The sequence below is a fragment of the Cavia porcellus genome, unplaced genomic scaffold, assembly GCF_034190915.1.
Source record: "Cavia porcellus strain 051 isolate PalLab524CR breed Dunkin Hartley unplaced genomic scaffold, mCavPor4.1 scaffold_31, whole genome shotgun sequence".
In the NCBI taxonomy this organism is placed as follows: Eukaryota; Metazoa; Chordata; class Mammalia; order Rodentia; family Caviidae; genus Cavia; species Cavia porcellus.
Window position 1 is genome coordinate 29033101 of NW_026947514.1, and position 17063 is coordinate 29050163.

The following is a 17063-nucleotide window of genomic DNA, read 5'->3' on the forward strand; positions in this document are numbered from 1 at the left end:
TTTATGGTATTGATTCCAGTTCTCATATGAGCAAGAATTTTGTTGGTTTCTCTGGTTCTCTTCCCCCAAATTCAACCAAAAGTTATGAAGCAAGAGCAAAACACACCAGTAAACTAACAAATAAAAATCATTAATAGGAATTTAACTTTGGGAATAACTGTTCACTTAAATTAGTTTTAAAACCTCAATGGAGCTGGATGTCACCCCAGCACTTGGGAGGGCGAGGCAGGAGAATTGCTGTGAGTTCAAGGCCAGCCTGGGCTACATAGTGAATTCAAGAAGGCTAGCCTGAACAGCATAGTAAGACACCATCTCAGAAAACAAAAACAATTCAGTGAAAAGGTACAAAATCACCATTCATTGGCCTAGGGTGGAATTTATTATAGACACACAGTTATGATGAGAGTAAGCAAGCTTCCTGCAGCTCTTTGCATTACCTGGGGGAAGGAACTAATTTTTGCCTCCTAGGAAAATTTTATAAAGCTTTGGTGGGGTGTCGCAATGGTGGTACAGATTAGATCTTTTTGGTACAGATTGGATCTAAGAGACCAGCACTGGAAAGAGCAGTGCTGAGTTACAAAGTGTATTCTGAGATCTAAGGGTTAACTTGTATAGAGTAACTGTGCTGTTGAATTCCTCCTCTTCAGCTCCTTCCACATCCCTTGCCCTCGGGGCTGCTGGGACAAAGTCTTTGTGTTGTGGTTCTTTTTGGAATGACTCTGGGAAAAATGGAATCCATTTGCCTGTGTGGGTTAGAGTTTGACTGCTGGACACTTACGTACTATGAACTACTCTGAATTCTAAATTGGAACAGAGGGGTCATTGAGTGCTGTTGTATTTCATTGTCCATACTTTTTGGAACACTGTACAAATTAAAAAGCTTTGTGAGCCAGGCATGGTGGCACACGCCTGTAATACTAGCACTTGAGAGGCTGAGGCAGGAGAATCACTGCAGGGTTGAGGCCGGCCTGGGCTACAAAGTGAGTTCAAGGGCAGGTTGAACTGCGTGGTGAACCCTGCACAAAAAAAGATGGGGGGTCTAAGATATAGCTTAGTGAGGCAGTGCCTGCCAAGCGTGAGGTCCTGAGTTTGATTTCTAGTTACTCTCCCCTAAAACCCTCCCCCATAAGCTTTGTAGATGGGGGGAGGGGTGAGAGGGAGAAAGGAGAGAGATGTTGTTGACTGTCTTACAGATTGATAAGATAGTAGACCTTCATTTTTCTAGAGCCAGCTCTAAAGCCAGTGAGTGTTAACAATACATTATTTTGATGAGGAGCGGGGGTGTGGTGGCTCACTCCTATAATCCTAGCACTTGGGAGGCTGAGGCAGGTGGATCCTTGCAAGTTCGAGGCCAGCCTGGGCTACAAAGTGAGCTAAGGCCAGCCTGACCCTCATAGTGAGACCCTGTCTCAAAAAGACAAAAAAAAAAAAAGTAAAAAAATAGATAATTTTGATGAGGGAGAAAAGAGTGATGAAGCAAGCTGAATTCTTTGATTTCTAGGTAGAATTCTTTTAGATCTTGCCTCATTGCTGATTAATTCCTGAATGACTAATTTCTGAGCAGTCAGCAGGTGCAGGACCAGCTGCTTCTTAGTGCACCTGGGTGTTTTCCCAGCTGCTTGTCTTTAAATAGCAATGGCTAGCATTTGTGCTTACTGTGTGCCAGGTACTGTGCTATGTGCCCCTTCCATATTTTATCTCATTTAGTCCTCTAAGTGCCCTTAAGAGTGATGTAATCTGCTATTATCTTGTGTTCCGGAGGCTTCAGTAGTTAAGTAACAATGACACAGTGGAATTTGGGTGTTTCTAACTTGCCTGAGGTTGAGTGCTAAACTCTAGGAGAAGGGAAGGAGGAAGTTGGGGAGGGGTAGCTTTGGAGTTGCTCTTGATTTGTGCTGTTGTGTTAGGGCCAAGGACCAGTTTAGACTAGTAGAAGTGGGTAGGGTGGCCATTGGCAGGGCTCAGGGTCAGGGAGCTTGTTTTTCTCCAGGAATTGAGCAAAGTGGGATCATTAATTGCAAACAGGCAGAACTAGTAGGGCAGGAGCCTCATCTCTGACCTGTTCCTGCCCTCCCCAAAGGGAAGCTTATCTCTTCTTTACCTTTGTCTTCCTGGAGTGCAAACCTGTCTTGCTACCACCTAAGTGAAGGCAGTTGCCTCTCTGGCTAGGGAAAATGCCTCCAGATGAGGGATGAGTTTAGTAGTTTAACTGGGTGCAGTGTAACATGAAAGGCAGAAAGAGGAAAAAATGAAACCTGGTTTCTTTTCTCTCTCTCTCTCTCTTTTTTTTTTAAAGACAGGTTCTCACTATGTAGTTCAGACTGGCCTTGTGCTCACTTTGTAGCCCAAGCAGGTCTTGAACTCTCAACATCCTCCTGCGTGTCTCCCAAGTGCTGGGATTACAGGGGTGCACCACTATGTCTGGCCTAAAGCCTGGTTTCTTTTTGTCAGAAATTTTCTTGCTCATCTACTAGTTTATTAGCAATTATGCTCTCAGGTCAGGGAGGCAAAAGACAGTCATATCCTTATTTTACCAGAGAATAATGAGCCATGACCATGTGGTAGGTGATAGTTCACAGCTCATTAAATGGAAAAGCCTGTGAGCTTTTTCTCCCAGAGCTTTTCTTTTCCATTTGCCTCAAGTGCATATATACTACAACTGAACACTAACCTACCCAGGACACCAAATGCCAAATAATTAGAACCACATGCTAACAGGCAGTGTTTGAGTCTCATCTCAGATGAGTTGTCTATATACTGTGTATGTCATTTAATATGAATCCTAAGACAGTTAATTATTTACCTAAAGACTTATAAGTGCACCTTTTCAGATGCATGTTGCTGTTTTGTGGGTTTATAAATTGATGATAGCGTAGATCTTCATTGGGTGACAATTCCCAGGCCTAGTGTTCCAGGCCCAGGATTATTTGAAAAGGTGAATGGCTCTTTCAGTCAGCTCCCTGAATTTATCTCCTTGATGACAGAAGTTTATGGAGCTTTTGGCTGTCTCTTTTGCTTAGCCAGTTTAGCAACTTGGAAGCAGGCTGGCTGAGTGACACAGGTCCCAAATGGGTTGTTCTGTGTAGCTTTTTGTTCTCAGAGTTATCTGCTAGATAATAGCAGATATCACTGCTGTGTTCTGCCCTGTGGAAGATGTCAGGTGGGGCAAAATGATTAATGTTCCTAGCTAGTTGCCTGGCTCTCAGTTCATTCTTACACATGACATCGGACTCCTTGTGTCCTGTTTACATGGTCCTCTGCTCATGGGCCTAGTGATGAGCCCTGTGGCCATTGAGCGAATTGTTGGAGTTAGGGAGGTTCTTAGTAATGTTTTAATGGTGGTGTCAATAATAGAATAGTGACTCTTCGCACCTTGATGAGGTTGTAGAAGAAAAGGACTTCTTACTGGGTGTGGTGGTGCACATGCCCGTAATCCCAGCACTCAAGGCTGAGGCTGGAAGATAGTTGAGAGTTTGAGACCAGCTTAGGCTACAAAGTGAGCTCAAGGCCAGCCTGAACTGCATAGCAAGACCCTGTCTCAAAAAGGAAGAAAAAAAAGGAAAGATTTTACTCTTCAAAAAAAGGAAAGGAATGGTAAAGATTTCTCATATTTCCACCCTCATTGTCTGTCTGTTACAGGTCTTATACAGAGTCTGGAGAATCAGAAACATTTTCTCCAGTGACTGGAATATACTGGTGTGAAAAGTTCATCTCTCCTTTAACTGGAGGAAACATAACCTATATGTATTAGGCACTTTGACTTAGGGGTCTGTAGTCTGAGTAGGAGCTCCAAGCATTTTGCTGAAGCTCCAATATGCAGCTCTTGTCTTTCTGGCTCAAGTCCCTTTCTGGGCTTGCTTTTTATAAGGACCATACTATTTTTTTACCTGTTAACGGGGAAAATGCATGAATGTTGGAAGTTTGAACAACAAGCTTTAAAAAAACTTGATGTAATTTACATACCATAAAATTCACCCTTTTTTGTTTATTTTTCAGTTTTTTCTTGGGTGATGCTGGGGATAGAACCCAGGGTCTTAAGCACACCAGGCAAACACTGTGCTGCTGGGCCACATTCCAGTCCAAAGTTCCCTCCTTAAAGTGTGCACTTCAGTGTTTTTAGTGTGTTCATAAAATTGTGCAATCCACAGCATTGTGTAATGTGAGGACATTTTCATGACCTGAAAGGTATTTTTGAATTTTATTTTTTTTAAAAGGAATTTTTGTACCCAATTGCAACCTGTCCCTGTCCCCTCCGCAGCATACCTTCTGACAACCACTAATCTACTTTCGGCTTTATAAATTTGCCTGTCTGAACATTTGATACAAATACAGTCATACAATATGTGGCCTTGTGTAGCTCTTCTTTGTGTTTTGTTTTGTTTCACTGGGAATTGAACTCAGGACCTCAAGCTTGCCAGGCAGACACTGTGCCGCTGAGCCACAACCCTGGCCCCGCCCCGTAGCTCTTCTTTCATTCACTTAGTCATAGTTTCAGGGTTCATCCACATTGTAGCATGTATCAGTACTTCATTGTTTTTTCTTCTACTGTCAAGAAAATATTACTTGATACTTTTTTCAAGTCAGTAATTTTTTTTTTTTTACATTTCTACCAAAAATGTTATTAGGTAGAATGAAATTTGTATTATTTCCAGAGGAAATATATTTTCACTTCAGCTTCTCTGCTTGTTAATTGGTATATGGGGTGTGTGTCTGTGTGTGTGTGCGTGCGCGCACACACATTGTAGAAGTGTCACTTGACTATAAGCATGTTGAGGACTGAATACTAGTAAAATACTTTGGAAATATAATACAAAATATTACAAATTCTATAACTTGAAAATCATTTTCCTACTTCTTTAGAGTAAAAGGAATGTGATTATATGGACATGCTTTTCATTCCCCCAGCCAAACATTAGGTAAAATAAATTTAAATAGATTACCATTAATTTAAGTAAAATCTGAAATCATAACCATTTTTCCTTATTGAAAAATTAATTGAAATGATTCAGGGTGCATTTTCCAATTTCTTCTAAGTACAAGTTTTACCTATTTTCCAACCAATCAGAACAAATCAGTAGGGACATAGAATACTTCATAACTAAATTGAACAAATGCTAGGTCAGTACACATTATTTCAGTACCATGCATATTATTTTATAATAGTGGGAATATGTAATCTTGCTGTAATGTTTTAAGCCCTTTCCAGAGTTTATTGAGCAAAGATTTAGCAAGACTATAAAGGAGGCAGTGGTACAATCCTGACAAACAGTTAAAACAAAAATAAGAGTTTCTAGGGGCTGGGGATTTAGCTCAGCGGCATAAGCACCTGCCTTGCAAGCAGGCAGTCGTGAGTTCGATCCCTGGTACCAATAAAAAGGAAAAAGACAAAAAAAAAAAAAAAAAAAAAAAAAAAAGAGTTTCTGAAAAAATCAGATCAAAGTAAGGACACATTTAAGAATTGACCTAGGTTGGGCATGGTGACGTACATCTATATGGTACTCTTAGCACTCTAGGAGGCTGGGGCAGGAGGATTGCAAATTTGAGCCCAGCGTAGGTAAGTTAAGGACAGTGAGATCCTGTCTGAAAAACATAAAAAGTGCTGGAGATGTAGTTTAACAAAAAGGCCCTGCATTCAAATCCCAGGAAACACTCTTTCCCCATGCAAAGCCCTACAGGTGGGAATAACAGAGGTATAATGATGTAGTGGGTGGAAGTGGGTTCGTTTTAGATCCACAGTGATCCTTGAAAGTCTCATGTGTTTACTGTTAGGGCTTTTTGGAAGATTATTGGATCATGGACACACTTAAGGCGCAATCAAACAAATATGGTGAATGTTTAAAAGAAAAAAAAGTATTACTGTAAAAGACATATTGCCAAGAATGATGGGTAGGCATATTCAAACCCAGGAGGTGTTTTGAGAATCTTGAGGGGGGTTAATGAGTGATGTTTCTTTATTATGGTGTATCCTTATGACCATTTTCATGCGAGCTGGTACAATTTGGTGTCTCCCTCCTCCCCAAATTCAAAATGATTAGTAAAGGTAAATGTTTTAATGACATGGAGGCTGCACAGCTAAAGACACTCATGAAGAGGACTCCCAGAACTACTTCAGAAATTGGCAAAAATCATGGGAGTGTCATTTGTTTGAAACAAGAGGGAGTATGTTGGGGTATTAATGGCAATGTATTTTTTACTGTAATAAAAAAAATTTTTTTTGTCTTTCTCGTTTTTATCAGTACCAGGGATTGAACTCATGACCGCACACTTGCAAGGCAGGCGCTTATGATGCTGAGCTAAATCCTCAGCCCCTGTAATAAAAATGTTTTAAAGTTTAAACATTCACCCATATGTTCTGGTCGAACTTTAAGTACTCATCAGAGAATCTGCTGATGAGTTTGTAGCTGAATGTGCTGTAGGAAGTTGGGGCCTGGTCAGAAGGTCGAGGAGGTGAGGCACTGGGTTGTGACCTGGGAGGGTGTATTTTTGTTCCTGGCTCCTCCTTTCTCTCTCTGCTCTCTGGCTGCTGTGGGTTGAGCAGCTTTCTTCCACTTGTTCTTCCATTGTGCTGTTTTTATCTTAGTCAGCCTGCCACTCAGACTGAACCCTCTGAAACCTTGAATCAAAATAAACTACTACTCCTTTAATTTTTGGGTTCAGTATTTTGTCCAGCAATGGGAAAGTGACTGATAGTAGTCCTTTTCATGGCTGAATAATATTTAGTGTATGAATATACGTGACAGTGTATTTATAAATTCACTAGTTGATGGGCATTTGGTTTATGTCCACTTTTTAGCTGTTAAAGTACATACAAGTTTTATTTGTGTATAGTTTTCAAATCTGTTGAGTACCTAGGAGTAGAATTACTGAGTATTATGGTAACTCTGTGAGACTTTCCTAGAGTGGCTGTACCATTTTTACATTTCATAATTTCTCTTGCTTCCTTGCCACTATTTGTTACTGTCCTATTGGTCATGGCCATCCCAATAGACAAAGTGATGTCTCATTGTAGGTTTGATGTATATTTCTCTAGTGCAGTGATGTTGAGTATAATTTTGTGTGCTTATTGGTCATTAGCCTATCTTTGTCTATGCAAATTTTTTGCTTTTTTTTTTTTTTTTTCTTTTTGTCTTTTTCCTTTTTATTGGTACCGGGGATCGAACTCACGACTGCCTGCTTGCAAGGCAGGCGCTTATGCCGCTGAGTTAAATCCCCAGCCCCTGCTTTTTTTTTAATTGGGCTGTCTTCATTGTTGAGTTGTAAGAATTCTTTATATATTCTGAACTTGACGCCCTTACTAAATATATGATGTATAAAAATTTTTACAGTTTTAGATCTTTTATAAGCATGAATTTATGACTGATTTATACAGATTGAGGTTTTACAAGCTCCTCTGAGCTGTTTGCTAAGGATGGGAGGTAATGCTGGATCTCTTGTCCCAAGGCTTCTTTCCTTCCTATCTGACAAACCCATTAAGGATCTTGACCCTCAGATGCAAGCATTTTCTTCCTCTTCCTCTTCTTCCTCCTTTTTACATGCTAGAGATTGAACTCAGGACCTTGTACATCTAGCAGGTGTTTAATCATTGAGTTACAGTCTCAGCCCTTAAAAGGGGGGAAAAAACTTAAAAAAAAATTTTTTTTTGAGACAGGGTCTGGCTAAGTTGCTAAACCTGGGCTTGAAGTTGCAATCCTCTTGTCTCAGCCTCCTGATCATTGGGATTGTACGCGTGTGCCACTGCACTGGGCTCTGTTGTCCTCTTTATAGGTGTTTGTAGCAGTTCTACAGTTTCCATATTTCATTGTCGTCTTTTCTTTTTTTGTTTTTGAAGGTAACAAATGAAGATGACTTTATTAGGAAATTGGACTGTAAACCTGATCAGCATCTGAAGGTGGTTTCCATTTTTGGAAATACTGGTGATGGAAAGTCTCATACCCTCAACCACACTTTCTTTTATGGCCGTGAAGTCTTCAAAACCTCCCCTGCCCAGGAGTCCTGCACTGTGGGTGTGTGGGCAGCCTATGACCCAGTCCACAGAGTAGCAGTGATAGACACGGAAGGGCTCTTGGGGGCTACCGTGAATCTAAGCCAGAGAACACGGCTGCTACTTAAGGTCCTGGCCATTTCAGACATCATCATCTATCGAACTCATGCAGATCGCCTGCATAATGACCTCTTCAAGTTCCTTGGAGATGCCTCGGAAGCTTATCTGAAGCACTTCACCAAGGAGCTTAAGGCTACCACTGCCCGCTGCGGCCTGGATGTCCCCTTATCCACTCTGGGCCCTGCAGTTATTATTTTCCATGAGACTGTGCACACTCAGCTGCTCGGCTCTGGTGAGTAGACAGGGTGCCGAGCCCCAGATTGTCCTTTCTGGGTGCAAAGGGGTTCACTGGGCTGTAGTGACAACTAGGTGGACGTGGATTGAGAAAAACTTTTTCTCAGAAAGGGAAAGAAGAAGAGTGAAATGTTCAACCATGTTGAAGATTGAGAATTGCTATTGTCTTTGGGAACAGAGGGCCTAGGTGATCTGGCTAATACCTGTTTCCTTGGGGCTGAGGATGGAAGCTTGGTCAGAATGAGAATAAGAGCAGATAGTGGCAGAATTAAGCCTCTGAGTATATTGAACTCTTTTGGGGAGTTCTGTAATTTTCCTTTTTAAAATTTAAGATGGTGAGTATTGCAGTTACTTGTGTATTGATGAAAATGAATTATTAACAACAGACTGATACAAGCCGGGCATGGTGGCACATGCCTGTAATCCCAGCACTCGGGAGGCTGAGGCAGGAGGATCATTTCAAGTTCGAGACCAGCCTGGGCTAGAAAGTGAGCTCAAGGCCAGCCTAAACTGCGTAGTGAGACCCTGTCTCAAAATACAAAACAAAACAAAACTAAAGAAAAATAAAGCAATACAAATATAAGAGAGAGCAGTGCGTAGGTGGTGTAGTAGGCTGTAGAAGCACAGACAGTTCATCTGTGTCAACAGGAGAGAAGATGGAGTGTAGGGATATAGCTGCAGGTAAGCAGGCAGGGGTGTGTATGCGTGCATTAGTGTGTCTGTAAGTTCATGTCTTACTGTTTCTGTTTGCTTAGAGGAATGGGGTGCAAGGTCATCACCTGTGTGGGAAGATGAGGGAGCAGGGGGCAATAGTGTTTGGATGCAGGAAGAACAGCAGTATTTGGCCCCTAAAACAGTTCCATCTTTCACCAGTCAACAAAGTTTACTGAGTGTACGGCATGTTTTGAGCACTGGGGCACAGAAGTGAAGAAAGGGTTCCCATCCTTAAGAGCCCGCAGTCGAACTGGGACGATGACCTGGTGTTCTGTTCTGAGCAGATCTAGTCCTGGAGCTGTGGGAGTGTAGAGGAGGGACTCTGCACCTCCTGTTGGGATCTCGGGAGGAGGACTAATGTTTGCACTATGAGTTTGGCTACTGAAAGGTGTGGGGAAGAGTGATGTTCTGGGAATAGCAGGTCCTCTGGTGGCACCCTAATCTCCATTCGTACCCCTTCACTGCCTCCCCTTCACCTGTGCATGTTTATGCATGTGTGCTTGAGCACATGCACATGGGTGTACATGTTCCCCAGTGACTACCCTGCCTTTTCATAGTTTCCACTTTTGTATATGCTACTGTTTGTCTGGATCGTACATCTTTCAGATTCACCTCAAAGGAAGAAAAGTTTCTACAGTATTGGCCCACAGTTCCAGAGCTTTCAGTCCATGATTGGCTGAACACAAGGCAGACATGGAGTGAATGGCAGAAGAGGATGGTAGAGGAGCGCTTTCATCTCAGGAGAACCAGCAAGCTGAGAGACAGGGAAAGAGCCAGACCAATGATACCGCTACCTCCAACTAGACTCACTTGTTAATAGCCCATTTAGCCCAGAACTGATCAAGAATTAATCCACTGCTGATGATAGTGTCCTGACAGTACAGTCACCTGCATTTCTTAGTCTCAGCAAGTTGGCAGTCAATACTAATGGTCACACCTATTTTATGCTTAATTTGTTGTTGGTTTTTTCCCAGAAGAATAAAAACATGAAGGCAAGAACATTGATTGTCTTATTCACTACTGTATATAAAGAGTCCAAATGAATGTTTTGACACACAGTTGTGTGCTGAGTGAATAAATGAGGTTCTGAGTGCCTAAAGTGTAGCTTGTGGAAGAGAGGATGGTGGAAATACTCAGGTATCAGATCATGGATGGCCTTGACTTAGTTCTTAAGCATGATAGGAGCCCCAAAGGATCTTCAGCAGAGAGTTATATGATCACATTTATATTTTCAAAACATAGTGTAGCAGCCAGTTTTAAGTGAATTAGAGGCATCTGCCTGGAGGTGGAGAGACTAGTGAGCAAGTTTTCATGGTACTGGGTTACCAAGTAAAGGTAAGGATAGGTCCAGGGCAGTGGCAGGACAAGAGCGGGGAACAGACTAGTCCATAAAATAGCTTGTTCTGATGGATGTGGACTAGTCCATCGCGCTGGTCCCCATGACTCATGACCTGTGGGAAGATGGAGAATTCTAAATGTTCCATACTAGATAAGGAGACTCATTAGCAAGTCCTTGTAAGGTGCAGAGAGAAGGTGAGAAATGCTGATTTAGGACGCCCTGTGAGCAGTACTTCAGTGCCACTTTAGAGTTTTACAACTTTGAAGGGAAGGTTTAGGTTTTGAAATAATCAGCTCCTCAGAACTGAGTATTTATTTATCTTGTGCCATGCACTAAAAAAAGTTAGCATTTATTTTTAAAAACACATAGCAGGCTAGGTGTAGTGGCACACTCATATAATCCCAGCACTTGGGAGGCTGAAGCAGGAGGTTGGCCATGAGTTCGAAGCCAGCCTGGGCTACAAGAAAGTGAGTTCAAGGCAAGCCTACACTACATAGTAAGATCCTGCCTCAAACAAATCAAAACAAAACAAAACCCAACACATAGTACATGCGTATTTATTTTTTTTAGTACTTTTTTTTTTTTTACTTAAGGAGAAAAAGAAAAAAAAGGGTACAAGTTGTACAGAATTTCAGAAAAAAGAAATAGTAGGAAATCACTAGTTAATAGATTACATATTGTTATCTTAGAAATAGTTGTTCAAGTTACAAAATTAAAGCATATAAAGTGGACTTCCAAACAGTGAGACTGGAAATAGTTTTGTTCAATGATCCAACAAAACTCAATAATATGGTTATCTATCTTATACACTTAAATATATATGTAGTTATATTCTTTAGAGCGCTTTCTTTTCCTTTCTTTTGTACAGTGACAATTACACATTTTGGGTTTTGTTACTCCCACAGTTCTTATTACTTTTTTTTTGAAGAGGGTAAAACCAAATGTGACATAACAGAACAGAGTCAGTCAAATCAAAAGGATGGACATAATAGATAATGTAAAAACAAAATACCAGGTGATCAACAATGGTTACCATAATGCCTCTTGCTATCTGAAGAATTGCCTATATCATCAGTTATAATAAAATTGAACAAAACAGTAAGGAGTAAAACCAAAACATTGAGACATTAGAGGACTTCAAAAGAAGATAATAGTCAACCAGAATGGGTGTCATAATGAATCTTATTGTCTTTACAGTTTTGCCTATACTTTCGAACTTGGTACTATCAAGCAAAGCAGAGTAGAGGAAAATCAGTCAAAGCAAAATGGTGAGGGCTATACAGGGTTTCAAATCAAGTTAATAGGAAATCAAAGTGGGTTACTATAATGTATTCTGCTATTTTATTTTTCCCTTAATTAAAAGGTAAAAATAAAAAAGTAATTTAAAAAAAGGAGACTGAGATAAAAGAGTGCATAACAACAAAACAGCATAGGTCAAAGCATAACCATTTAAGCAAAATAGTGTTTCACCACAAGATACCCTGACTTAAAAGTAGTTACTCTAGTGTCTCTTTCCTTGAAATCTTTGAGTGTAACTTCGTATACTGTAGCACCAAACCTATCAAGACAATGTAAAATGATTCAAGAGAATGACAGTATTACTGGGTATTTAGAACCACCTATCAGAAAATGAATAATGGTTTCTGTATAATCTCCTTGTCTATAAAGGTTTTTGCTTATATTATCACATATAATCCAATAAGATACAACCTGTTAAGACCGATGGAGATAGAAGAATAAAAGCTTGATGGGACTTCAAAGCAAGATGATACTAAATCAGCACTAGCTATTATGATGTCTTGTTTTCTCTAAAATAGCTGTTCCTACCATCCAACCTTCTCTGCCTCATTTCTGTTGAGCTCTTTTTCTGTTGTTTGTTGTCAGTTTGTCTTCTTCATTTCGCTTTCTGCTCCATTCATTGTGGCCTCTCTGCCGCTGTTTCTGGAATCTTGGTATTTTCCTGTTTCAGAATATCCTGCAGTTTTCTCTGTAGAGTTGAATTGGTGGTTGCAAATTCCCCTAGTTCCTCTTTATCCTGGAAGCACCTTGTTTTTCCATCAATTTCTAGGGACAGTTGTGCAGGATATATCAATCTTGTCTGGAGGTTGTTATCTTTCAAAGCTTGAATTCTTTCCCCCCACACTCTTTGTGATTTGATGGTTTGTGCCGAGAAGTCTGCTGTAATTCTGATGGGTGTTCCTTTGTAAGTGATCTGTTTCTTGTCTCTGACGGCTTTTAACATTCTGTTCTTATATTGGATTTCTAGAATTTTGATTATTATATGCCTGGGTATAGCTCTGTTTGGGTTGTTGGTGTCTGGGGTCCTGTATGCCTCATACATCTGAGTATCTTTAACTTTTGCTAAATTAGGGAAATTCTGCTGGATTATTTCTGTGAGTAGCCTTTGTAGTTCGTCTGTTTGTGTCCCTACTTCTTCCTTTACGTTCTTAATTCTTAAGTTATAGCCTTATCATCTTCTAGCCTTTGTATTATTGCTGTTTTTTTGTTATTTTTAAGAAGTTTTTCATTTCATGCTCCCATATTACAAATCTGCCCTCCAATTCAGATAATGTATCCTTAGTTTCTTTCAAGCTGTTATGCCAGCTTTCGATAGAGTTTTTAGTTTCCTGGTAATCTCTTTGAACCTGCTTCATGTGTTCTATGTTTTCTCTATTTTCTCTGTCAAACAATTCTCCCCTTTTTTTCTGTTCTTCCATTCCACCATCTGTTTTTTCTTGGGCGGTGCTTAGCATTTCTCTAACCATTCTACTTATATCTTGCTTTATTTCGTTAAATACTTCATTTTTAAACTCATCTATGAGGCTCTGGAGATATTGCTTTATGTCTGTTGGTGCTGTGTTTGATGTTTTCTGTCCTCCTTTGCGTTTCCCTTTCCTGGATCAGTGTTCTCAGGATTGGGGACTGAGGACCCTTTCTTGTTGCTTCCTCTTCCCATTCTTTTTGTTCCTTCCATACAAGCGAATATAGGAGGCCCAATTTTTTTCTCTTGGTTTCCGTTTTAGTTTGTTTGAATTGTGCTGGCTAGGTGTTGGCACCCACTGCAGTGTACTAGGGAGACACAGACCTAGGCAGCCTCTGCTGGGCCCGCCTCTCCAGGTCAACCTACCGAAGGTTTCACTGCTAGGGTGCACCTCCAGGCGCTGGGACCTGGTTTGGGCTCGCCTACTGGGTCTTAGTCAGTGGCGTCATGCAGGCTAGGCACTCCCCACTAATCCTGCTTGAGAGGGGAATATGTGGCTAATGTCACTGCAGCATCCTGTTCTGGCAAGTCTGCCCGGTCCCAGTATGTCCTTTGCTAGAGCCTCCTACTCTATGAAAGGGTTCCCATTCCGCTCACTCACCGCAAGTCGACGTAGGCTCCCTGCTAGCCCTGCTCTCAATTCCGTGCGCAGATTCCCACTCTCAGAGCTTTCGCGCATCTCTCTCCCTGCCATGCAGATTTGGATGCAGCAGCGGCAGCAGGACATTCAAATTGCGGCTTCCAGTGACGCGGGTTCTAGCTTCTGCGCTGAGATTTTATCCGTTCCTGTTATAGCACCAGGATTTGATTTCCAGTTAGTTTCTCTTAGCTTAGTTCATTCCTGGGTTGGCAGGGTGTATCTCCCCTTGCTTAGGACTCCTTGTACAGCACCATTCCTAGATTTTAAGTGGGGTATCTCAGAGAGCCTCCATAGCTGCTGCTATCTATCTACCATGTTCTTCCAGAAGTCTTAGTACATGTTTTTACTGCATAATGATTACATTTATCATTTGGTGCATGTGCATAACACATCTTTTAATCATTTAACTTTTTTGAGACACAGTCTCACTATACAGCTCAGACTGGCCTTAAACTCACTAGGTAGTCCAGGATGGCCTCTAACTTGCAGCAATTCTCTTGCCTCAGCCTCCTGAGTGCTGAGATTACAGGCATGTGCCACCACGCCCATATTTTAATCATTTAAATTTTTTTTTTTTGTCTTTTTCATTTTTATCGGTACCGGGGATCGAACTCACGACCGCCTGCTTGCAAGGGAGGTGCTTATGCCGCTGAGCTAAACCCCCAGCCCCAATCATTTAAATTTTTAAAGTCTTTTCCACCTCTTGCCTGCCTTCCTTCCACCTCTTGGTTCACTTCTCATTTGCGAAAAGATCTATTTGCCTGTTTTCCATCTTTCTTTTACTTTGTACTTTATTTCTACTTCGGGTTTCTCGTATAAGAGAAACCATGTGGTAGCTAAGTGGTATGTCTGATTTGTTTCACTTAAATTACGGTCTCAAGGTATATCCATTTTCCTACAGGAGACTTAAATTTGTCCTGTATAGCAGAGTATTACCACATTGTATATAAATAAATTTTCTGTTACACATTCTTCTGTTGATGGACATATAGGATGCTTCCAAGACTCAGCATTATGAATTGTGCTGTTATAAACATGGGTATACATATATCTTAGTAATATGATATCTTTTTAACTCTTGGGGAAGATAATACACCTCAAAGAAGAATAGCTGACTGGAGTGGAATGAGGTTTTTCTTTTTTCCCAATTTTGAGATGGATTCTCACTGTGTAGTTCAGGGTGGCCTTGAACTTGTGGCAGTCTTCCTGCTTCAGCCTCCTCAGTGCTGGGATTACAGGCATACACCATCATGCCTGGCTGGTGTTAGTTTTTTGGGGAACCTGCATAGTGATTTCCGTTATGGTTTACTAGTTTACATTCCCACCAATGATATAGAAGGGTTCCTTTCTCCTTGCAGCAGCTGCAGCATTTGTTATTTCATTTCTTGATGGTGACCATTCTTTCTGGAGTAAGGTGGAGTTTAACTGTATCCAGCCTACTCAGTTAGCAGTTCTGTTTCACAGGTAAAGATGCTGAACTCAGATAACTCTTATATTATGTGACCAAGAAAGTTATAGCAAAAGTGGGATTTGTACCCACTTGTTCAGAACTTACATCAAAACTTATTCTAGGATACTGTTACAGTTTAAGATGGAACTAGGATGGCCAGATTTTATGCAGGATAGGGGCAACAGAGAAATAGGTAAATTGATGGATTTTTACTGTGTCATAGTATTTCTGATTTTCTGTTTGATTTTCTTTTATGGATATGAATTTGCTAGGTAGGAGGTCAGTAGCAAAATGAATTATAGGTTGAGTATTCTGTGTCTGAAATGCCTACGACCATAAGTGTGTCAGATTTTGGATTGTGGTGTAGATTTTACTGGTGGAATATTCTTAATCCTAAACTCCAAAGTCTGATGCTCAAAAAAAGTTTCATATTTTCGAGCATTTCAGGTTTCTAATTTTTACTTTAGGGATGTTCAGCCTGTTTTTGTGTTTTTTTTTTAAATCACCCTCGTCTCCTTTCTTTCTTGCTGGCTTGCTTTTCTTACTCTTTTACAAATGAGCATAAACAAGTCATTTTGGTGCAGTGATTGTAAGTCCAGGGACGAGCTCTGGGGTAGTGTTTGAAGGAAATAAGGTACCCGAGGCTGGGCTCCTGGTGGCTGTGGGAGAAGCCAGTGACTGAAGGCCACTTTACCTGCTTCTGAGTTCTGGAGGGTGCTGAATGAACTGGGAGGCTTACATACCTAGTGACCGAGGCAGGAGATTTACGAGTTCGAGGCCAGACTGAGTAATTTAGCAAGATTTTTTTTTTTTTTTTGAGACTGTTAAAATTCAAAACAAGTAAAAAGATCTGGGCATGTAATTCAGTAGTAAAGTGCCCCCTGAGTTCTGTCTCAGTAGTGCCAAAAAAACAAAACAACCCCAGAAAACAAAGCAAAGTGAGTACAGGGAATAGTTGCAGTTATGGCTATTTTAGTGGCTGTTCCTTTTATTTTATTTATTATATTTTGTCTTTTTGAGACACGGCCTCGCTATGCAGTTCAGGCTGCCCTTGAGCTCATTTTGTAGCCCAGTCTGGTCTTGAACTTGCAGCAAACCTCATGGCTCAACATCCTGAGTGCTGGGATTACAGGCATGTTCAACCATGTGGCCGTTCCTTTAAATCTGAACTGATATCTTCAGTGTACATTGCAGTATTTTATTGTTAAAATATAAGAGATTAAAATAAAAAGTTTTTTCCTAACCTTTACCCCCAAACATTGAATGTGTCTTCCACATGCACTGACATTACTGGATTCCAGGCACAAGACCTTCCTTCATACAGCTTCATCAGACTGGAGCAACATTTTCAAAGTACAGAATTGTGAATGCTCAGCAGTAAGAGCTAGTTAAATGTATCCACAAGCGGTAAGAAAGCAGGTTTCAGGCTGCACATTGTGTGGCCACACAAAGTCTGAAAAGGCGAGCAGTAAACTGTGGGACTAGGAGGGAAAAGAGGCCATACTTGTCTTAATGCTTTGATATATCCACATTTTTACTTTATTTTGTAAAATTTTTGAGGTAACATCTCACTGTGTAGTCCAGGCTGGCCTTGAACTCACAGGGATCCTCCTGCATCAGGCTCTTGAGTGCTGAGAGTATTTTGCTGTGCCACATGCCTTGCTGACATGCCTAGATTTTTTAACAATGGGCACTTTAAAAAAATCTTTTCCTTGATGTATAGTGGACACATAGGAAAGGGTACATCATGATGAAGCGTGTAACATGGGTTTTCGCAACCTGGAGGAAGATACTTTTGTGTAATCCACAGCAGACCTCAAAACA

General features: G+C 40.9%; 1 protein-coding gene across 3 annotated transcripts in view; it reads left to right on the top strand.

The window, feature by feature from the left end:
• Zfyve1 (zinc finger FYVE-type containing 1) overlaps nt 1-17063 on the top strand; it is a 56113-nt gene that overhangs the window by 19935 nt on the left and 19115 nt on the right. For all 3 annotated transcript variants that reach the window (XM_003472396.5, XM_013155205.3, XM_013155204.3), the window contains exon 3: nt 7829-8333. In XM_003472396.5, the coding sequence (XP_003472444.1) occupies nt 7829-8333 (505 nt within the window). The remainder of the gene's footprint in view (nt 1-7828; nt 8334-17063) is intronic.